The following is an 18,912-nucleotide window of genomic DNA, read 5'->3' as shown; positions in this document are numbered from 1 at the left end:
TGCAGTATGTAGAACTGATAATACGTATGGCTACCAGCTGCTCGGTGAGCAAATCTATTTTTATTGCACCTGCTTTAGGAAAAGCAGCAGATGTCAGGGTTTGCTTCAATATTTTGAATATATATATATATATATATATATGATTTGCCTATACATTGAAAGTACTCAACCATGTAACACCTTCTGTAGCATTTTAATGTTTTAGTTAGGTGACCAACTCCAGTTCTCAAGGGCTACCAGCGGGTCAGGTTTTCTGGATATCCCTGCTTTAGCACAGGTGGCTCAGTCAAAGACTGAGCCACTGATTGAGCCACCTGTGCTGAAGCAGGGATATCCTGAAGACCTGACCTGTTGGTGGCCCTTGAGGTCTGGAGTTGGCCGCCCCTGAGTTACAGTACCCAGTATAACGGGGATAAGAATACACTAGGTTTAATGCCCGTGTAGCTACAGCTTACTGACCTCCCACCTGAGCCACCGCCAGCAACGCAAACACAGTAAATAGGACCTCCCCTAATCACCTAGGCAGGTTACTATTAGATTTGGGGGATCGCTAGGTTATACACGGACATATTCCTGCCCAACCCAACTGTAGATGGAAAATATTGAAGCAAACCCTGACATCTGCTGCTTTTCCTAAAGCAGGTGCAATAAAAATAGATTTGCTCACCGAGCAGCTGGTAGCCATACGTATTATCAGTTCTACATACTGCACAGTATAAGATCTTTAAAGCTATAGCTCCATCAGTGCTGCAGGGGAACAGCGAGGCAATGCAGAACTGAATGAGGTTATCTGCTTCACTTAATACATTTATTGCTGGCACAGTCCAGTACCGCTCCGAGTCCCAGCCTGCACATTGCCTTTTGCGTACTCCGCCCTTCTTATTGCAAGAGCTACAGAGATAAATAATCAATGACTTTGTCCAGTAATTACATGTCTCTATAGCAGGAGTGGCCAACTCCAGTCGTCAAGGGCCACCAACAGGTCAGGTTTTAAGGATATAAGTGCTTTAGCACAGATGGCTCAACCTTCGATTGAGCCACTGAAGCTGGGTTATCCTTAAAACCGGACCTGTTGGTGGCCCTTGAGGACTGGAGTTGGCCACTCCTGCTCTATATAATCCATTGGTACAAACACAAGTGAGTGTAAATGTACTGTTTATTCCTCTGTGCTGTACACTTTGCCGTCATACTGCACATCAGATAAGGGGTTGATCTCTATGACTAAAATACAATACTTACTGTAAGGTAATTATGCTCCTACGAGTCATTATCCAAGTCTATACAATGGTTAAGATACAGTTCATTTCACACGTATTCATGCAGTCAACTTGTGCTTTGAACCACTATTTAGCATGTAGCCAGGCTCCCCTCGGCCATTGTTGTTGTTGTGGGGTGGGAGATGCCGCAGTGCATGGGAACGCTCCGATATCAGAAGTTCCGCGTAGAGGGCGCCGCCATGTTGAAGGTTGGCGCAGGTGCAGGACCGGCGGGGCAGGAGGTTGCGCATGCGCGGGTCTAGTTGCCAAAGCTCCGCGGAACCCCGTGACGCGTGAGAACCAATCAGGCGGTAGGAAGGGAGTTAACTGGGTCGAAGGGCGCGCACGTTGGTCAGAGCTAGCGGGAGGAGGAAAGAGACGGAGCTCCGGTGTAGGGAGGCATTCCGCCCCTACCTAGGCCTTATACCCCAGGCCCAGTTAGACCCCGAGCCCCAGTAGAAGTGGAGCAGAGATAGGGGCTGGCCCTAGATAGGTTCCGGTTCCCGTACTGTGTTACGTGATCGCTAACAGAGACATTGCCTATCCAGCAGGAGGTCTGAGCTCAGACCCTGCTGCTTTGCTGCTGCGTGTCTGGGTGGGATCGCCCTGGACGCCTACGGCCGACATCACCTCGGCCCCACTGATCCTTTGTGGAGATCGTTGCAGGACCGGGTACTGGAGTGCCCCGCAGGTAAACCACAAGTGCACAAACTATAGCATCACTTATTCAGGACACCGTGGCAGCGCAGACACACATATAGGCCTAGTATCTCACTTGAGGGTGGGGGCGGGAATATATTGGACTGGGTAACTGGACACAGGGTGGGATCACCCGGTGAAGGAGGGAAGTGAGCGTCCTGCGAGACGCCTTAGATAGTGTTTCCTCCAAGGAGGGACACCTGTTGATGCGAGAGAACCACGCAACCCCGTTCATGCTAGTAAAGTCATTTGGTTGGTTATATTGCTGTGTGTGTGTTGATATACATAAGTGTCCTGCGAAGAACCACTCCCCGTCTGGCGGAGGCTGTCGCAGGTGGAGGCGCTGCACCAAGTATCAAGTAATAGCTAGTATTACGCGTGCCCCAGGCTCTCCGTGGCAGAGGGTTAGGCCCTGTGAGCCTACAGGTCATACAGCATACGGTAGCGGTCTGTGTTCACTAGGAAACAGGGCTACATTTGGAGGCGCTGCAGAGAGCTTAGACCTGGGGTGCCCCTCGAGTTAACACCTACCGCCACCATGGCCCTTCCCTCGTGTCAGAGAGTGCGTGACTGGGCGCGGCAAATGCAAACGCCCTACCATTAGAGACATTGCAAACGGCCCTACGACAACTACCTGGTTTTGCCAAAGCCCGTCTGGTAGATGTTCTCATAGACCAAGACGCTAAGTGGAACACCTTGCTAGTAGATTGCCGGCGAGATCTAGTAGTCCTCGAACCTGCAGTCCCTCAATACCTGCAGCTTCCCAACTCCCCGCCCGGCGGAAGCCCCTTTGTCTACCCACTCCGAGACCCCCCTGTGGAGGGACTGGGTGACGACTGCCCTACTCTCACCTCTGCGCACTACCCCGCTAGCAAAGTGGGCAGCTGTCAGTCGGGATTTAGTTATCCAGGTTCTAGCGTATCAGAAGAAGCGGGGTTGCGTAGTGACATGCTGCAGAAACTAAATGATAAGGTAGACCGGCTAACCACCCCACCCAGTTTACCTCCGTTAGTAGAAGCGCTCACCCTGGCCACGCATTCCCAGTACTACAGGAAATTGAAGGCCTTCTCTGGGACTCTGCCTGTACCCACGGGGGAAGATGGGATAGACCCCTGGAAGGAGCACACTCGGGGGGTGATGGAAGAATGGTCATGTACGGACGTCGTGAAACGTCAACGCCTCATGGAGTGCTTGAGACCCGCGGCGTCCACCCTGATCAGCATTCACCGAGAACAGTATCCCGACCTGACCTCTCGGATGATGATCGAGTTCTTAGTCGAGGCCTACAGCGCGACCAAGGATGATGGGGCCTTGTGGGCCAAATACTATGCCATCAACCAAAAAGATGGAGAAGACTAATCTGCCTACATCCACCGCGTGCAAATTTCATTAGGTCCCCTGCTACACCATAAGTACGTGACAGCCTCACAGATGGATGAATACCTCCGCAAACAATACCTACGGGGATCCAGTCCTAGTCACCCTATCGCGAACATGATCCGCGATAACCTCACTCGAGGGCCTCCCCCCTCGTTTATCAAACTATTACAGCAAGTCAAAGAGCACGAAACGCATCTAATGCTTCACTCCCCCCAGAAAGTTAAAGCAGCCAGCAGCCCCAAACCCAAAGGGGGTACTGAGAAGAAGGAAGATCCCCCGGATAAACCCGGCCCTGAGCGGCCGAAGTACGCCGGACGAACCTCGCCTCCGTATAATCGCCGCACCCCACCAAGGGATATGTCCTGCTACAAGTGCGGGAAGAAGGGGCATATCTCCTATGATTGCCGGATTGGGAGTCTCGACACCGGAGTCCGTCACCCAAGAAGTTCACGCCAAATGCCATGATATGCGGTGTTTACGCGGCCATCGGAGAAAACCCCGTCCCAAACCAAAGTGGCGAAGGGCCCGACGACGAGAGTAACCGCGTGGGACCGGTAACGCTGATCGGGTGCTAGTAGACGGTATCTACTCCTCCATTCTACTGGACACGGGATCTCAGGTGACCATCATATATCGAGGATTTTATGATCGACACCTCCAGAAGCGTCCCCTGAAGTCGGCAGGGCATATCAAAGTAAGAGGGCTAAGCAATGAAGACTACCCCATCAACGGCATAGTAACCATGGGCCTGGAAATACAACAGCTCAATACCGGAAAGTCTCATGAATGTGGTCGCTCTGGTGTGCCCAGAACCCAAAGACCCACCTAAGTACCCGATCATTCTAGGCACGAATGCGGACATTGTACAAGCCATCATCCGGGCCTATCTACAAGAAACCAATGAGTTGCCCATGTCCAGCCTACAACTGCAGCTTGTCCAGGCGAATCCGGATTCCCCTTCGACACCCTCGGAGGACTATGGACTGTTGTTCTGCGGCCGAGCGGGGCTGACCAGACTCTTACCAGGGGAGACACAGAGGGTGCCTGCCTGGTGCGCATACGCTGAACGGGTAGACGAGGAGCAGCTCTTTTCCCTAGAAAGCACGCCAGAAGAAGACGTCCGCCGAGGATACCGGCTGGTACCTGAATTCTGGGATTGGCCGACCGCCATTCCCCGTCGGATTTATGTGATGGTCCAGAATCTTTCACCATTTCCCATGGCCATCGACGCGGGACAGAGAATAGGGAGAATTTATCCCGTCAGCTCGGTAGATGAGGCAGTGCAAGTAAATGCTACCCGAGTGGAACGTCCCGGCTTGAACCTAGTCTTCGACTTCGGCTCGTCCGGATTTTCAGAAGCATGGAAGTAGAGGCTGCGAGTTCAGCTGGAAGAGAGACGAGGAGTATTCTCTACCGGAGAGATGGATGTGGGGTGCAGCCGCAGTGCCCAACACACTATTCGGATGAGTGATACAAAGCCATTCAGAGAACGTTCCCGCCGGCTCGCTCCTAGAGACGTAGATGATGTACGGACCATCCTTCAAGAGATGGAAGAAGCCGGAATCATCACGGAGTCACGAAGCCCTTACGCTTCACCAATAGTAGTAGTGAGAAAGAAGAATGGGACCGTGAGGTTATGTGTAGATTACCGGACACTGAACAATCGGACGGTCCCGGACCAGTATAATCTTCCCCGCATAGAGGAAATCCTGAACACCCTCCATGGAAGCAAATGGTTCAGTGTACTGGACCTCCGGTCTGGCTACTACCAGGTACCCATGAGCCCCGAGGACCAAGAGAAAATGGCGTTCATTTGTCCACTGGGATTCTACCAATTCACCCGCATGCCCCAAGGTATAAGTGGTGCCCCCGCCACCTTCTAGCGGCTAATGGAGAAGACTTTAGGCGACTTGAATCCCCGAGAGTGCCTAGTGTATTTGGACGACATCATAGTCTTCGGGCAAACCCTGGAGGAAAACGAGACCCGGCTCCTGAAAGTGCTGGACCGATTAGCTCAAGAAGGACTCAAGCTCTCCCTGGATAATTGCCGCTTCTGTAGGACGTCGGTGACTTACGTGGGGCACATAGTGTCCGCGGAGGGGATTGCCACTGATCCCGCCAAAATTGAAGCCGTCGTAAATTGGCCCCGACCTGACAATGTTGCAGTAATTCCTGGGATTCTGTGGGTACTACCGGCGGTTTGTGGAGGGATATTCCCGATGGCCAAAGCCCTTAACTGTCTTCTCAAAATATATCCTGAAGACACTGGCCGGAAGGCCACGCCTGCCCGACAGCTCTTCGGGGACAAATGGATGACAGAGTGCGAGCAAGCCTTTGTGGACCTGAAACAGAGTTTGACCGTGGCCCCCATGTTGGCCTATGCAGACCCCGAACAACCGTATACACTACATGTGGATGCTAGCCTAGGCGGATTAGGGGCGGTGTTACATCAAAAGTATCCAGAAGGGCTGCGACACGTAGCTTATATCAGCCGCAGCCTTACAATCAGTGAACAGAACTACCCAGTGCACAAGCTCGAGTTCTTGGCCCTTAAGTGGGCCATCGTAGACAAACTTCACGATTACCTTTACGGGGTGTCGTTCGAGGTGCGTACCTATATCATGACCTCAGCCAAACTCGACGCGGCCGGACACCGCTGGCTGGCCGCCCTCTTCAACTACAATTTCACCCTGAAATATAAACCAGGTATCTTGAACATTGGAGCTGACACCCTGTCAAGACGACCGGGGCTGGCCGCAACCCCCGATGACGACCAATGGGAAGAAATTCCGGGGCCCGGGATGAGGGCCCTGTGTTGTACTGCTGCCATAGTCAATGATCAAGTGGAGTTCTCGGACTTAAGGGTGGCCGACTCTCTAGGATGCGCATCCAACGCTATCCCGGAAGCATATCGGGACCCAAATGGTATGCACGTTACCCCTGACAGGATCATAGCCTGGAAAGATATGGTGCGCTACCAAGAACGAGATCCGGTAGCGGGAGCCATTCGCTATGCTATCCGGCAAAACCGCCCTGCCCTCCTCAGACATGCTCCTGGCGACGTGGGAGGTATACTGATGCGAGAAGCCGATAAATTCGAAATACGGGACAATTTGCTATACCGAGTTGTAGAGTACCATAACCACCCGAATAGGAGGCAACTAGTACTACCTAAAAGATTACAGTACTTGGTGCTGAGGGCACTACACGATGAACATGGTCATCTGAGGGTCGACAAGACCTTTGGATTGGTGAGGGATCGGTTCTTCTGGCTGAAATTGAGAGAAGGAGTAGAGCATCACTGTCGACGGTGTGCGGTGCATCCAGCGGAAGACTTGCCCACCAGGGCCGCCCCAATGGGCCACTTAAAAAGCACCGGGCCCATGGACTTAGTATGAATGGACTTCCTATGTATCGAACAAGATAGCCGAGGCATCGGCAATGTGCTGGTCATCACTGATCACTACACTAGATACGCCCAGGCCTTCCCGACGAAATACCAAAAAGCCATCACAGTTGCCAAGGTGCTCTGGGAATAGTACTTCATGCATTACTGACTTCCCCAATGACTACATTCCGATCAAGGTCGAGACTTTGAAAGCAAATTGATAAGAGAACTACTAAAAATCTTACACATCACTAAATCCCGAACTACCCCCTATCACCCAGAAGGGGATGCACTGCCGGAACGATTCAACCGCACGTTGCTGGACATGCTGGTCACGTTAACAGGAGTAGAAAAAGCTGAGTGGAGTCGCCATGTGGAAACATTAGTGCACGCTTACAATTGCACTCGACACGATTCCACTGGGTTTTCCCCATACTTTCTGATGTTTGGTCGAGAAGCCCGACTGCCTGTGGACATACGTTTGAGAGTCTCCACTAATGGGGTGCATAATACCACTCATTTCCGATATGTACAGAGACTACAAGAGAATCTGCAACGGGCCTACCTGCAGGCGGAGAAATCTACAGAAAAGCTGAACGCCGGAAACAAACTGCGTTATGATCACAAAGTCAAACACAGAGACATTAAACCGGGAGACGCCGTGCTTCTCCGTAATCTGGGAGTACCGGGGAAACATAAATTGGCTGACCGATGGAGAGAGGGAGTGTACGAGGTAGCATCACAGATCCCTGGTCTTCCGGTTTATCATATTAAGGACTCGGAAGGTCGGGTGAAGACATGGCACCGATATCATTTGCTCCCTATTCCACGAGTCGAAGAGGGAGATTTGGAGTGGCCTGCATCCTCATTGGATGGTGAGACGACACTGGGAGGGAACGATCCTGGGACCGGTAGCACAGTCCTTCAGGAAGATTCACAAGAGGGAACCTCTCAAAAGGGCCCTCAACAGAGAGCACCTCCCGGTGGAGCAACGGGTAAAGGGCTCGGGAGCACACGCCCCATGGGGTGGCTCCGGAAAATTCGTCATTGGACCCGCTGAGTTTATGCTTTGTACCGAGTAATGATCATATATGGACTGTAATCCCTGCAAGGGAAGAACTTGAGCCTCAAGACCATTCTCTCGAGGGAGTGACCGAGCAACAGTTAAGACGAAGCCAAAGGAATGGGCAACCTCCAATGAGGATGACATATGATCAGTTTGGGGCACCCCACTATGAGGCTCAGCAGTGGGCTCGCAATCGAGTAAAATCGGTGATCGTGATGTTTAGCGAAATGTACTATCTTATTTAGAATGGAGAGAATGTTGTATGTTATGCATTTTTCATTATATAAACGTTGTACCAGTTAGAAGGTATCATCCAAGTGGGGTCGTTGGAATCAACAGGGGGGAGGATGTAGCCAGGCTCCCCTCGGCCATTGTTGTTGTTGTGGGGTGGGAGATGCCGCAGTGCATGGGAAGTTCCGCGTAGAGGGCGCCGCCATGTTGAAGGTTGGCGCAGGACCGGCGGGGCAGGAGGTTGCGCATGCGCAGGCATAGTTGCCAAAGCCCGGCGGAACCCTGTGACGCGCGAGAACCAATCAGGCGGTAGGAAGGGAGTTAACTGGGTCGAAGGGCGCGGACGTTGGTCAGAGCTAGCGGGAGGAGGAAAAAGACGGAGCTCTGGTGTAGGGAGGCATTCCGCCCCTACATAGGCCTTATACCCCAGGCCCAGTTACACCCCGAGCCCCAGTAGAAGTGGAGCAGAGATAGGGGCTGGCCCTAGATAGGTTCTGGTTCCCTTACTATACGCACGGGCAGAAATCACAAAGAATTTCTAAGTCCCCGCGCATGCGCAATACGCACGGGCCAAAATGGAAATAATTTCTAAGTCCCCGCGCATGCGCAATACGCACGGGCCTGAATGGAAATAATTTCTAAGTCCCCGCGCATGCGCAATACGCACGGGCCAAAATGGAAATAATTTCTAAGTCCCCGCGCATGCGCAGAAGACATCATATGCGTCGCTAATGGTTTATGGCCTTAGAAGCTCTGCACACGATCGGCAAAACATTTAAACATGGCACAATAAAGGTACAATGCTAAGGATTCCACAGAGATTGTATTTCAGTAGCATTTGAGTAGTTTATTGAGTCAGTTTGGGCGCGAGCTCAGTGCGCATGCGCAAAAGCTGACAGCTATTGATTTTGCAATTACGGTACTGAAAGGGTATAAAAGGGTTCAGCCCTCTCTCCCCCAGTAAAATTTGTCCCTGAAGAAGCTCCTTTGCTGGAGGGAAACGCGCGTTGGAGGCGCAATGTTGTCAGTCTCCTACTTGGAGCTGTTTTAATGTAGTGTTTGCAGTCTCCTGGTTCTATTTGTGTAGACCTCAGAATCTGGTTATCTATCTCTACAGTCAGTGAGCCTGCCTTTCCTGCTCTCCATGACATGTGTTTTCACAGAGCTTATGCTGTGAACTCACTTATTTTATTGATGTGAGTGTCAGCCTTATCATGCTGTGAACTCACTATTATTACTACTGCATGTGTCAGCTCTACCACTTAAGTACTTGTACTTCAACATACTGACAATTCATCATTGAAGTGCCTAGTGGTATTAACTATAGCAGGATCGCTGGATATTCATTCATTTAATTGGTCGCTGACTTGTACATATATATATACTTACCATCTGGTCTCACAGTTGCTCCAGAGGGGTTTATACCCTGACTCACAGCATCCTGTGTCCTCTACATCCCACCAACATTAAGTTGTCAATTGGGACAGTATAATCATATATTTGATGACATGGATGCTTGGTAGTGTTGATTTAATTTATTTTTAAACTCACAGTACACAACTCTTTGGTAATATATGTTTTAAGTAAATCTATTAAAAGTTAACTTTTACACTTTGTTGGTGTGCAGTTTAGTGAATTCTTTTAGGGGGCACATTCATTTTGTGTTTCCCTTCCCCTTTTCAGTACACAGTTTGCACCCACAATTTGATTACCTCATTCACGTATTTAATTACTTCATTCAATTAGTATGGTCCTGTGATCACTCCCTAACTCCTTCGTGTTGTTTCTTAGGCCTTGGACATAGTAAGCACTTAGGTGCTGCTGCTCGCTCTCGCTTGCTGCCGCTCGCTCTACCAGGAGCTTTTTGCTGTCCTGGCAGAGGAGACAGCAAGCGTGCTTGGGAGGCGGGTATCACTGTGTGTGTGTCACTTGGTAGCCGTCAGTGTGTGTGTATGTGTCACTTTGAAGTGGTCTGTGTGTTTGTGTGTCACTGGGGAACGTGTGTGTGTGGTGTGTGTGTGTGTGTGTGTGTGTGTGTGTGTGTGTGTGTGTGTGTGTGTGTGTGTGTGTGTGTGTGTGTGTGTGTGTGTGTGTGTGTGTGTGTATATTATATAATATTTTAAAAATTAAGAAAAAAGACATGTGAGAATAAATTATTTATTAACATTGTGCAACTTTGATAAATATATTCGCGCACACGCACGCACACACATCACACACCACACAGACACATACACACTGGTACGCACACGCACGCACACACGCACGCACGCACGCACACACACATACACACACACACATATACATACACACACACATATATATATATATATATATAATCACACACAGACACCACCTTGCTGCCACCACTGCTCCGGGACACAACCCCTTCCTCGCCCCTCGCCCCCCCACAGGGCAGCGCAACACCCCTGCATCTCCCATGCGGGCAGCGCAACACCCCTGCATCTCCCATGCGGGCAGCGAGGCAGGCACAAGGACCGGGCAGCGAGGCAGGCACAAGGATCGGGCAGCAAGGCAGGCACAAGGATCGGGCAGCGAGGCAGGCACAAGGATCGGGCGGCGAGGCAGGCACAAGGATCGGGCGGCGAGGCAGGCACAAGGATCGGGCGGCGAGGCAAGCACAAGGATCGGGCGGCGAGGCAGGCACAAGGATCGGGCGGCGAGGCAGGCACAAGGATCGGGCGGCGAGGCAGGCACAAGGATCGGGCGGCGAGGCAGGCACAAGGATCGGGCGGCGAGGCAGGCACAAGGATCGGGCAGCAAGGCAGGCACAAGGATCGGGCAGCGAGGCAGGCATAAGGATCGGGCGGCGAGGCAGGCACAAGGATCGGGCAGCGAGGCAGGCACAAGGATCGGGCAGCGAGGCAGGCACAAGGATCGGGCAGCGAGGCAGGCACAAGGATCGGGCAGCGAGGCAGGCACAAGGATCGGGCGGCGAGGCAGGCACAAGGATCGGGCGGCGAGGCAGGCACAAGGATCGGGCGGCGAGGCAGGCACAAGGATCGGGCGGCGAGGCAGGCACAAGGATCGGGCGGCGAGGCAGGCACAAGGATCGGGCGGCGAGGCAGGCACAAGGATCGAGCGGCGAGGCAGGCACAAGGATCGGGCAGCGAGGCAGGCACAAGGATCGGGCAGCGAGGCAGGCACAAGGATCGGGCAGCGAGGCAGGCACAAGGATCGGGCGGCGAGGCAGGCACAAGGATCGGGCGGCGAGGCAGGCACAAGGATCGGGCGGCGAGGCAGGCACAAGGATCGGGCGGCGACGCAGGCACAAGGATCGGGCGGCGAGGCAGGCACAAGGATCGGGCGGCGAGGCAGGCACAAGGATCGGGCGGCGAGGCAGGCACAAGGATCGGGCGGCGAGGCAGGCACAAGGATCGGGCAGCGAGGCAGGCACAAGGATCGGGCGGCGAGGCAGGCACAAGGATCGGGCAGCGAGGCAGGCATAAGGATCGGGCGGCGAGGCAGGCACAAGGATCGGGCAGCGAGGCAGGCACAAGGATCGGGCAGCGAGGCAGGCACAAGGATCGAGCAGCGAGGCAGGCACAAGGATCGGGGCAGAAGGGGGACACATCACCCGCTCCCTCTCCCCGGCAGCGCAAGCCCCCTCCATCTCCCGCAGGCTGACAGCAGCAAGGATCGGGGCAGAAGGGGGCACATCACCGCACCGCACAGACCCCGTTCACATTTCCCTGCTCGTCCTTCCATTGGTTGCTGAGGCGTCACGTGAGCGTAGTCAGCGCGTGAATTTAAAACTTCACTGTCGGCTCTGTTCAAGCGCGCCTCAGCAAGCAAGGGAAAGCATGCGCGAGCCCCTACTAAAGCCGCTTTAATTGCGGCTGTAGGGGCTCAGTGGCAAGCAGCAGCAAGCGAGAGCAAGCGAGAGCAAGCAAGCAGTAAGCATGCCCTGGGCCTTAGACTGATCCATTAAAGCTGCAGTCCAAGCTGGCATTTTTTAGTTATTTTTTCCCCCTTTAATATGTGCATCAACACGATCCACACAATGACAAGTGATTAGCTAAGTTGCCGATCGATCCGTTCTCCAGTGATCGATTGGTGAAGATTCGGCTCGGGGGTTCACTAAATGGCTGCAGAGGAGTATTCTGCAGGGTGACTTTTGTAAGTGGTTGCTATAAACAAAAAAGGCTTGTTACATTATATTACATTAAAAATGTAATTCAGAGTTGTTTAAAAAAAAATGCTATAATTATTTTCTCATAGTACAGAACTGATTTATTTAAAAAAAAAAAAACTTACATATTGCTTCGTCTGCAGCTTTAAAAAGTAATCACAACTTTTACCAAAGGATGGCATAAATCAGGCCTGCACAACATGCGGCCCGTGACGGCCCCCCTTCAGCCCTCCCCACCCCCCTTCCCAAAGTAGGCTCGCGCGGCCGCATGCTGTGTAGAACGGCCCTATAGTAGGAGCGCGCTCCAGCAACCTGTGAATGCGCGCGCTTTCCCCTGATCCCCCTAACCCCCCTTCCCTGCTCCAGCACGGGGACGCGCTCCACCAACAAACATTAGTTTTAGTTGCCGCCGCCATCCACCACCTCCTCCTCCTCTTCTTCTGTTGCCGCCGCCGACGCCACCTCTGCTACCGCCGCCGCCGCCAACATCATCAGGTAGGCATGGGGGTGGGGGTCATTCATTCATTCATGCGGGGGGCTGCTGAAATTACTTGGGGGGGATGCTGACTTGGGGGGGCTGCTGACATGGGATGCCGACTTGGGGGGGGGATGCTGACTTGGGGGGGCTGCTGACATGGGGGGCTGCTGACATGGGGGGGCTGCTGACATGGGATGCTGACTCGGGGGGGGGATGCTGACTTGGGGGGGCTGCTAACATGGAATGGGCTGGGGGGGCGGCTGAAATTAAATGGGCTGGGGGGGCTGCTGAAATGAAATGGGCTGGGGGGGCTGCTGAAATGAAATGTTCTGGGGGGCTGCTGAAATTAAATGGGCTGGGGGGGCTGCTGAAATTAAATGGGCTGGGGTGGCTGCTGAAATGAAATGGGCTGGGTGGCTGCTGAAATGACTTGGGGGGGATGCTGTCTTGGGGGGGCTGCTGACATGGGATGCTGACATGAGGGGTGCTGCTGACATGGTGGGGGCTTCTGACATGAGGGGGGGCTGCTAAAATGGCCAGTGGGGGGCTGCTGAAATGACCAGTGGGGGGCTGCTGAAATGGGCTGTGGTAGCCTGCTGAAATGGGCTGTGGTGGCCTGCTGAAATGGGCTGTGGGAAGGCTGCTGACAAGGCCAGTGGGGGGCTGCTGAAATGGGCAGTGGGGGGCTGCTGAAATGGCCAGTGGGGGGCTGCTGAAATGGCCAGTGGGGGGCTGCTGAAATGGCCAGTGGGGGGCTGCTGAAATGGCCAGTGGGGGGCTGCTGAAATGGGCTGTGGGGGGCTGCAGAAATGGGCTGTGGGGGGCTGCAGAAATGGGCTGTGGGGGGCTGCAGAAATGGGCTGTGGGGGGCTGCTGAAATGGGCTGTGGGGGGCTGCTGAAATGGGCTGTGGGGGGCTGCTGAAATGGGCTGTGGGGGGCTGCTGAAATGGGCTGTGGGGGCTGTTTTACCAGTGTGGCCCGACTGTTTTCCTTGTGAGGTGCAGGAGGGGGAGAGTGATGTGAGGTGCATGGAGGGTGATTTGAGGTGCATGGGGGGAGTTTTGAGGTGCATGGGGGGAGTTTTGAGGTGCATGGGGGGTGATTTGAGGTGCACGGGGGGTGATTTGAGGTGCAAGGGGGAGAGTGATGGGAGGTGCAGGGGGAGAGTGATGGGAGGTGCAGGGGGGAGAGGGATGTGAGGTGCAGGGGGGAGAGGGATGTGAGGTGCGGGGGGGAGAGGGATGTGAGGTGCAGGGGGGGAGAGGGATGTGAGGTGCAGGGGGGGAGAGGGATGTGAGGTGCAGGGGGGGAGAAGATGTGAGGTGCAGTATTGTGTGATTGTGGAGGTGGAGTATTATGTGTGTGGGTGAGGAGGAGAGATGGGGGTATGAGAGATAGATGGAGAGTATCACAAAGGTTGATAGTCAGGGGTTCTGGGGGAGATATGAGGATGATGATGAAGGGTGCTGTGGGAGATATATGAGGATGATGATGATGAGAGGTGCTGGAGGAGAGATGATGATGATAATAATTTTACCCGTGCGACTCAATTTTTTTTTCCTTGGAGCAGTTCGGCCCTTCTCACTTAACGAGTTGTGCAGGCCTGGCATAAATGAATAAGTGACACTGTGTCTATTGATATGTTTACCCCCATTGCTGCAGTACAACATACGTTCCTATAAAACCAATTCCTCTCCCAGTGGGACGCAAAGCGCGTCACAATTACAGTATAGCACGCGCTACACAGCACATAGGATTGTTACAGACACCGTCCCTGGCCAGACATTTTGGTGCCTGAGGCACAGGGAGATAAAGTGACTTTCCAAGGTCCTATTGAGCTGACACCGGGAATGGACCAGGTTCCCCTGCATCAAACTTGGTGTCCTTGTTCACAGAGCCCGTGCCTTTACTCGCTGAGCCGCTCCTCCCAATATAGTGATTGGATTCCCCGGGGAGATACAAGTCTGGCTTCTTTGTGAAAGTCACTCAGAACACACAATGCTAAAGCTTGCTGGGAATATGCAGGAGACACTCTCACATCTGCCGTTTCTAGTTATAGCTTCCAGTTCTGTGCTGGAGAAGTCGGAGTTACTCATTAGCCCCCGTATTCTGAATGCCAGTATCTTGACACTGAAAGCCAGATGAGCAATAATGAGTTACTAATCCCTTCGTTATCACCTGGTCCATGCGATGTGATTACCGCCCAATAAATTCACACCTACCCATCACACGGAGGAGGTCTGGCATCTAACTGGCGCCTCGCTTATGGAGGGATAAAAATGTAAATGAGAACATCTGTTACATGAATAATGTTCCCCGTATGCTGGTTTTTATCCAGGTATATGGAATGTGATGGTTGGATATATAATGTACAGCCGGTCCTCGCTTATCCGACAGAATGCGTCCCGCAAACCGCCGTCGGATTGCGGGTCCCATGATGTTTACAGAGTCAGCGCCTTAAGGCCTCGGATATAGTACAGGCGCGAGCACGACAGAGCACATGACGTCATGCGCCTGTACTATAAGCGACACGTGGCCTGTAAAAGTGGGTGGGTTTATTTTGTATATGTACTGGGGGTGGGGGTATTTTGTATATGTATTGGGGGTGGGTGTATTTTATATATGTAATAGGGGGTGTGTGTATTTTGTATATGTATTGGTGGGGGTGTTTAGTATATGTATTGGGGATGGGGGTATTTTGTATATGTATTGGGGGTGGGTGTATTTTATTTATGTATTAGGGGGGGTGTGTATTTTGTATATGTATTGATTGGGATATTTTGTATATGTATTGGGGGTGGGGGTATTTTGTATATGTATTGGGGGTGGGGGTATTTTGTATATGTATTGGGGATGGGGGTATTTTGTATATGTATTGGTGTATTTTGTATATGTATTGGGATTGTATTTTGTTTATGTATTGGTGGTGAGTGGGTGTATTTTGTTTATGTATTGGGGGTGGGTGGGTGTATTTTGTTTATGTATTGGGGGTGGGTGGCTGTATTATGTTCATGTATTGGGGGTGGGTGGGTGAATTTTGTATATGTATTGGGGGTGGGTGGGTGTGTATTTTGTGTATGTATTGGGGGTGGGTTTTTTTGGTATGTATTTTGTGGTGGGGGGGATTAAGCAAGAGGGGGTAATTGATGGAAGGTGGGGGGGGGGAGTGAGGAAAAGAGGAAGTAAAAGTGAAACGCAGGGGAGAGAAATACATGCAAGGTGAGTGGGGAGAGAAATACATGGGAAGAGGGGAGGCGGAAATAGAGGGGGCTTGTGACGTGTGGAATGGGGGGCTCGCAATAACACCGATGGAGGTGAGGCCCGGTCATACTGTAACTCTAGTCCTGGGCCCCGGGAACTCTGTTATGCGGAGATATAACCTACTATGCTAGTTACTACTTATACTGTAGCTCACCTAACTCAGACTCCATGCAGCAATCAAATAGAGAAACTGACATGGAAATAATGCCTCTCTTTCTTGGACTCAGCTTGGACTGCTGCTTTAATAGTGTGCATATATGATGTTCATATTATAAGTGTATATATTAAGTGTAGTATAAGAGTTATGCAGGAAATTGGAAGGGGAATACTCCTATATTATTTACTCAACAATTGACAACAACTTGTCTCCCCAGGGCGGAAACCTGAGGGGGTTCCCCAGGAGCTGCTCCCCTCTGCACAGGACCAGCGTGATGGGGGTTAATATCTGCGTTTGCTTACTGCTATGTGTTTGGTCAGCCCCAACCTCTGGAATGTTAATGACCCAGGAGGACAAAGGACTCAAACCACAGCTGCATTCAATCTGAACCCCTTCAGTCTACATCTGCGTCGCCCGGAAGGCGGACACCTGAAGGGGTTCTCCAAGACCTGCTCCCCTCTACACAGAACCAGCGTGCTAAGTGATAATATCTGGAATAGGGGGAACACGCTTTTAACTGGTTTCATTCCTATCAGATAGATTCCCAATATGTGTCTCTCGGGCTCTACCGCCAACCCCTTGGATATCACCTGTGGTGTCCCACAAGGCTCTGTTTGGGGGCCCTACACATTTTAGTCTTCGTTAAATATTATATGCACACCGCCCTAGCGTCTCTGACCTTGAACATGTACTTCAATCTGATTTTTCAAGACTGCAACACTGGATTTCCCAAAACAAGTTATTTTTAAACACTGACAAAACTGTAACTATGGTATTTGGAACAATGGCTAAATTTCTAAAGCTTCCAATGACAAAGCTTCAGATCAGAACCAATTTGAAACACCATTGAAGCCCTTGTCACTAGTTTTAAATATCTGGGAATATGGTTTGACTCCCATTTAACTTTTGGGTTGCAGATTGATATCCTGACATCCAAAACCTATGCCAAACAACGTGTTCTTTATAGGAACAAATTTTCCCTAACCCCGCTGGTCAGAAAGTGCATCACACAGTAGATGCTAATGCCAATCATAGACTATGGGGACATATTATATTGTACCTGACCATAAACCCCTTTTTGAGCCCTGCCCTCTCTCTCTCTAGCAGTGCACCAATTGTATCTTGTGACTGCCTGGTCACATGATCTTCCCCACAGAACTTTGCATCTTTGGTTCTCTCCTGCTGCACTGACAGCCATTTAGTGAACCCCCGAGCCGAATCTTCCCCGAACATTGGAAACTTAGATAATTACTTACCATTGTGTGGATTGTATTGATGCACATATTAAAGGGGAAAATAGAATGTAAAAAACATGGCAGCTTGGATTGCTGCTGTAACATCTGCTACATGTGTAAGACTTCAGAAAGTAGGTGTCGGCCACTAGTTTTTTCCAGCAGGCTCTTAAGAATTAGAGCATTATTTGCAAAGATACATATATATCACATACACATACATTAAAAAGCATATATGAATTCACACACTACACATAATATGTCTGTCTTTCACATATATTATCAGTATCCTCAGCAGGAAATTGTTCTTCTGCAGAAGTTCAGTGTTTATAAATGATTGTGCTGCTTGAGGGACCTATTATTTCAACACACTCCGCATAGTCTTGTGCGCACTCGGAAATTCACAAACCCGCTCAGCTGGCTCCCTTACCTTTGCCGCAGGTCATCGTCCTCTCCTCCCCAGCCCCAGTAGTTGTTCGAGTACCCGTTCACCTTGGCAAACTGGCCTTGGGTCATTGCAGTTACGCCCCCAAAATAACCTTTATACCGCAACCTAGAGGAAGAGAGAACATGCGTTAGAGAGCAGGGGGAAAACAAAATGATAAGCAGACATTTGCAACCTGGCCGACACGTAATACACCAAAGTCATAGCACCATTCCACCATAATTGCTGCTATTTAAAGGTGCATTCCAAGTTAAAATCCGCACCCCACCCCCCTTTCTTTTTTCAGCTCCAGAGAAGCTCTGCTTCCAAAACGTGTAAAAAAAGAAATAGGGGAGGGTGATTTTTTTTGAAGGGGAACAGCTTGTTTAAAGAAGCATTTTAACTGTGGCAATCCCTCTGAAGGTCAACACAATGCCAAGTAAAACAATGACTTCTAAACTTCTCAAGTTTCTGCTACTGTACTTCTCATGATGTGATCTACAGTATGGAGACTTTAGTGATGGTTCCCAGAAGGCTTCTATGGATACGTGTGGAGTATGGCAAACTGGAGCACTGCTCAAGAAAAAGGTGCAAATGGCGAGGTTTTCGCCCAGCGTCACTTCGTGTCACATGAGCAAAGTGCATGGCACTTCAGTCTGCACTTTTTACTACAGTCTGCACTTCAGGAAGTGTTTATAGGAGAAGTTAGTGGAGGAGACAGTCAGCACAATGTTATAGCGAGATATGTCAGAAGTTGCGCCTGTGACTGGTGACTCCGCTGCAGACTCCTCTTACATTTTAGATATTAGAACTCTGCTGCAGGATGCTTACCGCGTTCTAGGTATGTTTTACATCAGGGAACCAAGCTATAGGGGACATTATATTCCACTGAGGAAGATCATGTAACATAGGCCTCATAATCTAATCTTAAAACTGATATGGCCAATATTTTCCTGCCAAATTGGGACGGATTAATGGGAAGGATAACATTTTACCCATCTCCTAATCTTTTCAATTCACGATCCATGAACACAAGGAAATTAGGGATTCCCAAGGTCTTATTCCAATGTGGCCACTGTAAAATGTAAGACAATTGCTTTGCCTAATAGTGAGCTAATCAAGGTGAAAATGTATCTCCATACTAGCTTGATCACAGGGCAAGACCATGTATACAAGAGGGAGCCAT

The 18,912-nt window shown here is 51.1% G+C and overlaps 1 protein-coding gene across 3 annotated transcripts in view; it reads right to left on the bottom strand.

The window, feature by feature from the left end:
* B4GALT4 (beta-1,4-galactosyltransferase 4) overlaps positions 1-18,912 on the bottom strand; it is a 132,389-nt gene that overhangs the window by 13,696 nt on the left and 99,781 nt on the right. For all 3 annotated transcript variants that reach the window (XM_075593628.1, XM_075593626.1, XM_075593627.1), the window contains exon 5: positions 17,733-17,855. In XM_075593628.1, the coding sequence (XP_075449743.1) occupies positions 17,733-17,855 (123 nt within the window). The remainder of the gene's footprint in view (positions 1-17,732; positions 17,856-18,912) is intronic.

This window comes from Ascaphus truei, chromosome 3, assembly GCF_040206685.1.
Source record: "Ascaphus truei isolate aAscTru1 chromosome 3, aAscTru1.hap1, whole genome shotgun sequence".
NCBI lineage: Eukaryota > Metazoa > Chordata > Amphibia > Anura > Ascaphidae > Ascaphus > Ascaphus truei.
The sequence above is the reverse complement of the archived record's forward strand: the minus strand, read 5'-3'. Positions and strand labels throughout refer to the sequence as shown.